Raw genomic sequence first — 11,098 nt, 5'->3', positions numbered from 1 at the left:
TCTAAGTGTCTGAGTGATATTTCATTGCATCTGAGTACTTTGATAATAGAATATCTTTAACAATATTAAACAGAGAAAACTTGCAGTGAAGTTTCTGTTCATCTCACACACACAGTGATCTTTATGACATTAAAAAGGTTTCAAATGACTTAAATCAGAAGAAAAATTACGGTCTTTCACCTGCTGCATACTGCAGGTGCTCTGTCTTTTCAAACGAAATGTACTTCTCTACTTTCATTTTCTCTGAAGAGGGATATTTTTTCTTCTTCTTTCAATTCATAATAACGTCTTGAATAACCAATGAAATCTTCTGGATCTACTTTCAGTTAAAAGTCGTTTGTTGGATTGTTTTGTTTTCAGTTTAACTTGGCACAGACTCATGAAGCACTGAGGAAATAAAACAGAGCCAGTTTTCTGATGGGTCCAAGAAGTTTTTATCACCTGAAATCGAAATATTTCTTTAATCTGTGTGTTTGTGTTCAGATCCTCCATCAGAGCCACGGGTCACCTACTCCTCACTAAAGTCAAAGAGGACACCTTCAAAACAGCTAAACCAGTTTGACCAGTGATGACAGGCTGGCTGCTAAATACAGTCCTGCACACGTCTGTGGATCATATGTTATGTATTTATCACATGCTGTGTGTGTTTGCAGTGTTACAGTTGGACTGAAATAAACAGCTTAAATTTAGACTTCAGACTCTTTAAAAAAATAAAAAATAAATAATGCAACAACTCAGTCACTTGCTCAAGTAAGTACATGCAGCCAATCACAGTCCTGCATTCTGATTCAAAGGTTGAATGTTTTCTTGCCTGAAGAACAATCAACGGACTTCAGTGTTCTTGTCGGTGCCTGCAGAGCTTATCTGTAAAAACAGCTGCTGTAAATCTTCACAGCCCTCAGAGAGTGAGACGTGTTTTCTTGTGCAAACCTGTTCACAGAGTTCTGGTTAAAACAATAGGCACACAGAAAAACACCCATTCTGTGTGCAGCTTTTCTGTTGCTGCATGTCACATACAGACACGATCCTCTCCTATATGTGTTTATGTGAGTGCAGACCTCAGAGTCAGAGAGTAAACATTTCAGTCTGATATCAGGTTGCTTCTGTGTCTTTAAATATGCACCATCACCTGGTTAATTTATAAGCTGAGGTCTGTTTCTGTGATCTCTGCTCATCTTTTTCTCTCCACTGAAAACACAAGATGCACGTCTGTGTCTGAGATGAGTTCACACTCCTCTTGCATGTGTTATTGAGTCCGCAGACTCTGGGTGGAGCACAACCCTCCCCCTCTCTCATTTCTTGTAAAACAAAACTTACAGCATTACTTTCGTTTCCTCTGTGAAATCTTTTTTTTTTCAGACTTATAGTGAATTATAAATAAATTATAATATCCCCTGAACTCGAAAAGGCCTCAGTAGAATTAGCTTTCTTTATTTGCTCTGAGTTTATCTTGGCACTGAAGTACCAACAACACAAAGAAGAGACTGTAAATATGACATGAGCACAAACTTTGCATTTGATTTGAAATTCAAATCATTCATGTTTTACTAAGATATGTGAGTCTGATTTGCCTAACTTATCCTGATCGGACTCTCCTCTACTCTCCATTTTAGTGTCTGACTAGTCATAGTCATAATATTTATTTAACTTAAGTTATTTTAACAGCAAAAGCAGAATAAAAACTTGTGTTTTGACATAAGACACAATATGACTTGTGACTGTATGTTTATATTATTTTAATATTATCAGAGCCTGACTTTTTCTCAGATGGTGATGATAAAATGGTGATTAAAAATCTATAAAGAATAGAAAGAAATGTGCAAATACGAGAGCAGCTTAATGCTGCTGAAAATCATTCATCCTGGGATTTATTACACAGAGCAGTAAAACAAATATTTTAATTTCTGCAAATTTTGGTATCGCTGAGTGTGCTCTCATGGCTTCTGTTTATGGTTGGACACTAGAGCCCTGAAACTTAAGTTCTTATTTCTCCTGACAATATTGTCAGTTAGAGAGGTTTTTTTTTTTTTCTCATCCTTCGGGTCTCTGTTTTGTGTGTGTGTGTGTGTGTGTGTGTGTGTGTGTGTGTGTGTGTGTGTGCAGTCGGGAGAGTTGGGGTATCCAATTTCCTTTTTTTGGGTGCCTTCTTGTGAGGGCTGTCTGTTTTCCACATTCTGCAATGGTAAAATACGACTTAGAGGCGGATATTTGTTTTACTTATGGGCAACAGTTGTCTGCCCTTGTTCTTGCTCGTGACAAAACTCGCCTCCTGTTGACAAAACTCGCCTCATGGTTTAAACTTGACTCTGAGAAAAAAAACCTCTTTCCCACAGAGGGGGGTGCTTTAATAAACTTATTCGAATATGAGCTTTTTTTCCCACTAAGGCTTATTTTATGGGGAGATGTACGAAATTATTTACCGGGTTACAAGCAATGATAATATCGGCTGTTGACTCCTCAGTGTCATCATTTTCATTTTCTGTCTATTGAGAAAACCCATTGTAAAGGTATTGAAGAAAAAAACTCTACCAAGGAGCAGGCTGCGCAAAACCTACCTCATATAGATGTTTTAATAATAATAATATTTTTTGGGGGGGCGCATTATAGGATATAAGCATTGAGAAAAAACTGATATCTGCTGTCTCTCTCCTCCTTGACCCGCGGTGTGTGTGTGTGTAACAAGATCGTCTGTCATGGTAATTATGGTTTGTTTTTCAGTCCCTTGTAAAAGGGACTCTCAAAAGGAAAAGTAGTATTCAAAGAAAAGTATTCACTAAGGGATATTTATTCATTTTTACACATACGGGGTAGACAGCCTGTAGGTTACAAGCGGATAGAAAGTTCTTCTTTTCATCACTGAAAGAAAAAAATGTCCATCCCGGTTTTCCCTCCAAGGCACGAGCGATAAGCAGAGTTCTGTCCTTTCCTTCTAAGATTCCTAATTATTTAAAGTAACACTCAGGTATGCCATTCAGCGTGTTAGTACGAGCTCGGGAGCAGCTTGGGAGAACAAGAAAACAGAGACTGATTTAGGTTGCCTTCCCAATCGACTCAAAGGTTTATTTAGTACATAACAGCTTATATAGAGGAAAAAAAGGTTCGTGTGTCAGCAGGTTCCGGTACAGACCAAATAAGGAAACGTCTTCCTGCCTTGTGAGCAAAGAAGTATCCTTTGTGTAGTTTATCAGTTCAGCTACAATTTATGATCATCCCAGCAAAATACACTCCTAGACATAGAATACAGAGTTCTTTCATTAGTGAATTCTGAAACAAACCACCTAGCCTTTAACGAGCCTTTTTCTAAGAGATAAAGAAAAAGGGAGGATGGGAGTAAGGAAGTGGTCTCGTCTCTGTGGTATTTTCGACCTTGGGGTACCAGCCTGTGATTCTTACACATCAATTCTTGGGTCAGAGAGAAAGAGAAAAACAACTAGTAAATGGGCCTTATTGAGTAACAGTTTTCACTACAAAGCAATATCCTGTAAATGCTACCATGGTATCAAAATATCACAACAATCACAAGCTATGGTGTGTGTTGGGGGAAAACTCTGTAAAAAACCCAGGAGAAATAAAGACACAATGAGACAAAGTTACTTTCTTTATCAAACGTGTACACGGGTGAGCTGCTAAGAACAACTCACACCATGCACAGTGGCTTGGTAATTTTTATAGGCACAGAGCACAGAGACAGTGAGAACAGGATAACAAATAATAAACAGATAAAATAAAACAACTCCATATATGGTGCTAGTCTCGTCAGCAGAGAGCTAGGGAAGATAAAACAATCTAAAACAATATGTCCCAGAAACAAGATGTGTTTGCTGGGAAAGTCTAAAAAGATAATTCTAAACTAATCTAACCATAGGGAGAGGGCAGACAAAAGGCATCTTTGTACATTTAAAAGAAGGTAAAGAAACATAGAATCATTTTTCCTGTAACAGTGTGAAAATGCAATTTGTTCACACAAGACACATGATTTACTCAGTCCATCACTGAGTCCATCACTCAGTCCATCACTTTTTTTGTTGAGCTGCTCTTAGTCTGGCTCATCACCTGAAACCTGTTTGTCATGGAACTGAACGCTCCAGGATTTGAGCACACAAGCCTCTCCACCACGACAAGGTGGCAGCTCGAGGAGGGGAATTATACTGTTGGTGCAGACATGAGGAATAGCTAAATCTACTGTCGTTAATTTTGTTCCAGCTGAACATTTTGTGGCATATTTCCTTATTTTTTTGAAGGGTTTTGGGTTCCCTTGGTTTCTACCATATTTATAGTTAAAATTAATGGGAACCCTGAAACATGTTGATACTGTTGCTTTAGATTTCTTTGTTGTAACGACGGTGGATGATAATACAAGATCCTCTGGTTTGTCTGCTGTGACATAAAAATTGTCACAGCAGTGCAATATTTCATGCCACCTGCGTGTCAGTTGCTTTATCACGAGTACGACAGAAATACTTTACAGTGGTCAAAATACAAACTACACAAATAAATGATAAAGATGCTATCAGTGGAAAATGTCCTCTTCCATGACCTCCTGTCAGTCCAACAGATCCATCGTCCTTCCCTCCATCCTCCTTCCCTCCATCCTCTGTGTGTCCTCCTGGCTGACCTGCAGGTGAGAAACAGGTGTGAGGTGTCAGCTGTCAGGTAGGTGATGAGTGAAGAACAGAACAGAATCCATTTCCTCTTCAAACTGCTGTCAGACATTATCTACTGCACTCTGATCACATCACTCAGACCAGCTGCTTTCTACAAAGTCTCATCAACAACATCTTTAGAAACAAACATCAACAACCAGGAAGCAGCTTCACCTCTGATCACACACACACTCAACTCTACTCACTCACCTGGAGGATCAACACTCAGGGTGATGATGTGGATGGGGTCAACACCTTGCTTTCTGCGGTTTGCGAGGACACGACACTCATATGTTCCAGTGTCATTAATTTTAACATCATGCAAAATCAAAGTCAGATTTCCATCCTTTATGTCAAGTTGTGTTCGGTTCTTAAAAGATGGATTCTGACTGTCTTGATCAAACTGTTTATCCTGGTACAAAAGGACACATTCTGGGTTGAGGTCAGGTCTGCTCCACTCTACCACTTTGATGTTGCTCGCAACTGGACATGGTAGATAGGCAGTTTCTCCAGGCTTAGCCTTGACCTCTATTGGCTCTGTAAACAACACAAAGCATGCACAACCATTTACTTCTACAGAAACTCCAGAAGGACTCTTGAGCTCTGCTGAAGTGAACCAAAGTGGAAACTTTGTGCACTGAAATTATGCACACTTGTTAATCCCTGCCAACTACCCAGACAGTTTACTGACAGACAGACATTCATGGTCATGAAACTGTATCATTGAAAGTACAAAATATTCCAAATCTAATTCAGTCCATTATCTGCAAGCCTGCAGCTGATCCTTTTATAATTAGCCTGAATTTCCCCACCTTATATGAAAAAAAATTTTTTTTATAAAAGATTACGGGCGACCGGTATTAGTTGCTCTGTGGTCTTCAATTTGTCATTAAAAATGCTCTAATATCTCACTGCATTAAAAGTAGCTTGAAATATAAAACATTTCAAGGCTGCTGTTAGACTTGGTGTGGTAAATGCCAAACTGCAGTTGGACTAACAAAATTTATTTTTATTTTTTAGGTGTGTTTTGTATTTATTTAAAATTGACAGTTTTCAGTAAAGATTGTCCTTCTTCTTGGATGTTGGGGAACTTGACTCTACTTTCTTTCTTTCTTATCATAATAACATAAAGTGAGAAAATGTGTTGTTACACAGGAAGCACTCTTTTTTTTTTCAAAGACGTCCATAATAATAACAGCTTCACTGTGCAGTGTAATTACAAAGGTGATGAATTGTTGTCTGGATTTTTTCAGAAGGGTGTGTTCCATGTACGTAGGCTTGGGTTCAGCAGGATACCAAAGACATCTGGTGTAACAACAACGTAACACGTAACAACAGCCTCCATTCCTCTGATCTAAGGGACTTTTATCCACTCTAAAGGTCCGTGGAGGAGGGGATATTCCGAGCGCTTCTCTTCACTAGCTCCTTCTTGATCTCAAAAGTCTCATCCGCTTTCTGACATGACAGAATTGTTTTTTTGACAAGAAAACTGTAGTATCGGGTAAATGATAGGAGGTGGGAACGTTTGTGCTGGGTTCTTGTGGGGAGGGGGTTGAGAATAATAAAGGATACTCGCTGGCGTAATGGCGAGTCTCGTGTGTAGTTCAGTAAGATAACATCAACCACCTCCAATGACGGAACAGAAAGTCCTGAATGTCTTCGTCTGCATTCAGCACAATCAAAACTACTATCGTGAAACAGTACTTCACAGGAAAAAAGGACAGAATAAACATTTTTAAATCTTACGTGCAGATGTAAGCCCCAAGAAGACGACACCTGGTAAAGTCAACAGCAGAGATATTAAAGCCGCCCTTCCCATGTCCGCTTCTGCAGAGCTGTTGAAGCTCACCAGATGTCTGTGTGTCACTGATAGTCACAGTGAGTGTGCCTTTTTATAGGCCTCCCCTCTCTCTCCCTGGCGATCTCTCGTGTACGGTCGTGTACGAATGGGCGTGCGATTAAAGTGTTCGACTTCCGCGAGGAAGTACACGATATCTCAGGCTTCATCGTTAGTTACGCTGGCGCAATAAAGTATGATTCTGTTTACTCTGAATTAGTTAAACTTTTTTTTTTTGCTTTATACCAGGAGTATTTCATTAAAATTTAAGACAGTCCAGTTCTTTGCAGCAGTTTAAAATAGGCTCAGTCATGCAGTATTATAAAAATAATGATGGGAAACCAGTCAATCAGTCTGCAGAGACTTCAGCAAACTTTGCAAGTCTTATTTTTTTAAAATATATCTTTTAAGACGAATCTGCCTAAATTCAAAGTTACCATGAAAATTTTCATCCACACCCATGTAGGCCAGCCTAAAAGTGTTAAGATTTTTTTTACATTTATTTTATATCCATCCATCCATCCATCCATCCATTCGCTTCCGCTTATTTTATATCACATTTACATAAATATTAAGACCTTTTTGAGAAAAAAAACACACTTGAATTTCAGCTCAGGACCCTTCCATTTCTTTATCATTGCTGAGATGGTTCTGCACCCACTGGAGTCCACGGTACACTGAACTATAATTTATTACCCATTGTTTAAAAATTGTCTAAGCCATTTATTACAGAGTCTAAGAGACTATTAAAATGTAGCAGACAAGTTAAGAAAAGGCAATACAGCATTGTACTACTACTACTGACTAATCCACAGAAGTACTAAATGTGTTGGCAATGTCTTGAGGAACATTAATCTAAATGTATAATATATATACTATAATAATCGTATTATGTTGTTATTGTTTGTCATGACTTGAGTGTCATTCTGCAAATGGGGTATGCTTCTGCTTTATTTGATGGCCTCTACCCATGAACTACACTTAAGGTCTCAGAAAATACGCGAAATACAAGTTGCCACCATAAAAATGGTGCCAGTAAGGAATATCTTTATTACACGTTGACTGGCCCAGGTCTGAAGGCTGATGAGGAACTGGCTTGGGTGTGAAGCTGTTGCTCTCATAGGTCCAAGCTTCCTCTTTGATGGTATAACAGAGGAGGTAGGCTCAAACAGGTGGATTGTGGCAGCAGCATCTTTGGATGCAAGCCGCTGTTAAAAATGAAAGATGTTTCAGCATGCTGTTCTGCCTGTAAAATGTTGGTCATAAAGTCTATGGAGATTAAATGGTATTAGATGCCAAAAAAGAAAAAGGAAAAGCTTACACACTTTGATGTGACATGGAAATGTTTAAAAATTATTTCAGTTTTTTTTTTTTTTGCTACTGGTAGGAGCACTCATTTTTGAACTGCTCCTGTGGATTGTATTTGAGTGTAGGAATAAATGACTTATATCACTGACTGGACTGGACTGGAGGACCTTTTGAGATTTCCTCACCAGCAGGTGCCTGTCTCTGTAGGAACCTGAACAAATGTGTTGGCAATACATATCATTTTCATGACACTGCCAAAATCACCTTTGAAGTCTTTCACAACTGTGTTTCTAACTGGTACACACCTCTATTCAGAGCAGATAACAAAGAACAGACAAACAGCTAAACCTCAACCACAGACTAAAAACAGCAGGAACATCATCGAGTGGCTGAAAAGATTCAGAACACAGTGTGTGTGTGTGTGTGTGTGTGTGTGTGTGTGCGCGTGTGTGTGTGTGTGTGTGTGTGAGTGTGTGTGCGTGTGTTTGTTTGTTTGTTTGTTTGAAGAGTTTCAATTCAAGGAAATCAAATCTGTAAGAATTTTCTCCCTGGCTAGCTTGGTGTTAGCATGCTCTTTGTGCAGATGTTTGCACAGTTAAAGCCGCAATGTGATTTTTTTTCTGTCCTTGATGCAGTTTACACTTTACCATCACATTCTCAGCCTCTCATGCTACAAAAATAAGAGGAATATCTCCACTCATCCAAAGTTGTGGACCTCACCACCAATTTCCTCCTCCGTGCACACAAACTTCAGCTGCTTGTAGCAGGAAGGAAAACACATCTGATATGTATTTAATCCGTCCATTGTGCAGATATTTAAAGAGCCTTTGTAATGCAAGTAGCAACAAAATTGTAATATTATTACAGAATTTTGTACAGTAGTGTGTTGTATTACTACATTATGCTAATGTAAATGTGTTATTTTGGAAAGCATTACACACAACAGTAAACCAGTTACATCAGGAGGTGTCCTGGTAACAGTCAGTGCTGCAGGGGGTTTCATTTGTTGTAATACCAAACGTGACCACTTGTACCTAAAACTACACAATTTGTGTAAAAGAAGTAAAGTAGCCAAAGTGCAGATGATAGTTTAGGTGTTGATTTGGATTTTACATTTGGAACCACACATCTGTGTGTGTGTGTGTGTGTGTGTGTGTGTGTGTGTGTGTGTGTGCGTGCGTGCGTGCGTGTGTGTGTGTGTGTGTGTGTGTGTGTGTGTGTGTGTGTGTGTGTTTGAAAGCTTTGTGATGAAAATTGCTCTTCTAATGACCGTCCCAAGGCAAAACCATGGTCTGGTGCTGCCACCTACTGACACTGAAGTGCACCAGCAAACCCTCCAGCACTGTCAAGATGACAGAGTCCAAAATGCACAGCATGTGAGACCAGAGAAGTTTGGGGATGCATGCTCAGGGTGCTGTGATGGCTTTAAGGTAAAATAAATAAATCTGTGTCCTCCAAAGTTTGACCTGGGAGTATAGAGTATGTCTGGGGAGTATGAATAGGTGTATAGTGCTCATTTCTGTTTGTCTCCACGTTGGGTGAGTGCTGAGTATTTGTGTGAATGAGGGTTGGGAACGTATGCTTGTGTCTGTGTGTGCCAGTTTGTCTATGTCTATGAGGTCGAGTCCCCACATCCGCCTCTCCTGGAACATCTTAGGGCCCCCAAGGGGTGGAGGCCTAGCTCCACCCACCACACTACCTCCTGGTGGCCGATGCCCTCAGCCGTCAGTGCGTTGGTGCTTGTCGGTGTTCGGGGCTGGGCGCTCAGGTACGTACCTGCCTCAGTCCTGGCGGCTTCTTGATGGCGCCTGGAACCCGTGGCCTTATTGCCCTTGAACCTGGACTTCATGTGTATCACTGAGACTTGGCTTAACACACCATAATACTTGTTGTTGAACATATTTTGACACTGTCCCCTGTTTACAGCATACAGCTTTGCATAGTGCCTGCCGACTACCAGTACAGTCATTGGTGGGGACCTTGACTCCATAGGAGCTGGTAATAGCATGAAGTAAAGTCACCAATGATAAAACTGCTGGTTTTAGGTTATTTAGGCTAATTCTGGCTGTGCATTTTTTATTTAAAGAAAATGAGTAAGAAAATACGAAAGAAAAAATAAATTTAGTGTGACAAATACTTGCACACACTCACACGCACATAGAGACAGAGAGAACAAGAGTGACATTAAGGAAGTGGGCGGGCTCTCGTTGGTAATATTAACAAAAAAAGGTGTAAAAAAAATCACAAAACTGAGAAGTGCCATGGAGGAAATTTCATTACAATTTCAGTTCTGTAAGTATTTTATTTACATGTTATGTGTTAAATTCAGTGTTTTAGTGTTTAAAAATACAACAATTTTTTTGGAGAAAAATAACAACAGTTTGGTTTTATCTCTAAATGCTGTCAGTGAATGAAAACTCTGTTTCTCTGAAGATGGAAATATAGAGGGCATGATCTATAATCTCTATTTTATTATCTCTGTGATAGCACTTTATTTATTTGTTTTGCCATAAAGAAAAACAAAGTTAAGTATGTTAATTAACCGTGTGTCATTTATCTTTAGTTCTGATCTCATGGCTGCTCTGCTTTACAAACCAAGGTCAGTAACCTTCTATCACAGTTTAAATCTTTTTAATTATTCTGCGACTCCCCAGGTTTGAGGCTTTCAATAGGAATCTTCAGAGCAGACATTTTTGCTCCTCAGAGCAGAAAAGTGCAGGAGTTACTAATAACAAATAAACTAAATTATGAATTTAGATTAGCTAGTTCTCAGGTCTTGGGATTGTGCTTGTGATCTTAATATTAAGTCCTACTAGAACGGTTTTCATGTTGTGTTCTGGTCAAATTTAACCCATTTAAAAGTTTTATCTCTTAAAAATGTAGTTAATTTGATTAGACTGACCTAAGATTCCATGAGTTTGTCCACAAAAATGATTTCTTAACATTTTCAAAAAAATGTGAAGCTTTGATGTGTAATACTATTTTGAGACATGCCTCAAAAAGTTTTCAGTTCATTATGTAGCAGCTCCAATACACTATAAATGAGGCTCTTTTCTAGATATTTGATCACTACACTAGTAAGGAGGAGAGAGAACGGCTCCTGACTGAGTCCATCAAAACCATAATGGTAAATGCGACTTACAACATCAAAGCATACACGAGTCTTAATTCTAAGTGGTGTTTAGAAATTAATCTATCAGGAGTTTATGGTATGCAGAGTCTGGTCAGACAATTTCTCGGGCAACTACAACACTTCATGTTGTTATGGATGATTTGCTTGTCCTTGGTCTTGTGATACGAGACGAGGCTG

At 39.2% G+C, this 11,098-nt stretch overlaps 1 protein-coding gene across 2 annotated transcripts in view; it reads right to left on the bottom strand.

Moving 5' to 3' along the window:
* Positions 1 to 4,003: 4,003 nt before the first annotated feature.
* Positions 4,004 to 11,098, bottom strand: part of LOC309695373 (programmed cell death 1 ligand 1-like) — a 241,112-nt gene continuing 234,017 nt past the window's right edge. Inside the window, exons 1-3 of one of the 2 annotated variants that reach the window (XR_014273133.1) lie at positions 6,390 to 6,516; positions 4,854 to 5,180; positions 4,554 to 4,615 (exon numbers count right to left, since the gene is read on the bottom strand). Coding sequence is in view for 1 of the 2 variants with exons in the window: in XM_082515980.1 (XP_082372106.1) it covers positions 4,413 to 4,615 (203 nt within the window). In the remaining variant the exon portion in view is untranslated. Of the gene's footprint in view, positions 4,616 to 4,853; positions 5,181 to 6,389; positions 6,517 to 11,098 lie in introns of those variants that run through there. The other variant, XM_082515980.1, reaches the window with a different exon arrangement.

The sequence above is a fragment of the Aulonocara stuartgranti genome, assembly GCF_965226115.1.
Source record: "Aulonocara stuartgranti genome assembly, chromosome: 3".
Lineage (NCBI taxonomy): Eukaryota > Metazoa > Chordata > Actinopteri > Cichliformes > Cichlidae > Aulonocara > Aulonocara stuartgranti.
The sequence above is the reverse complement of the archived record's forward strand: the minus strand, read 5'-3'. Positions and strand labels throughout refer to the sequence as shown.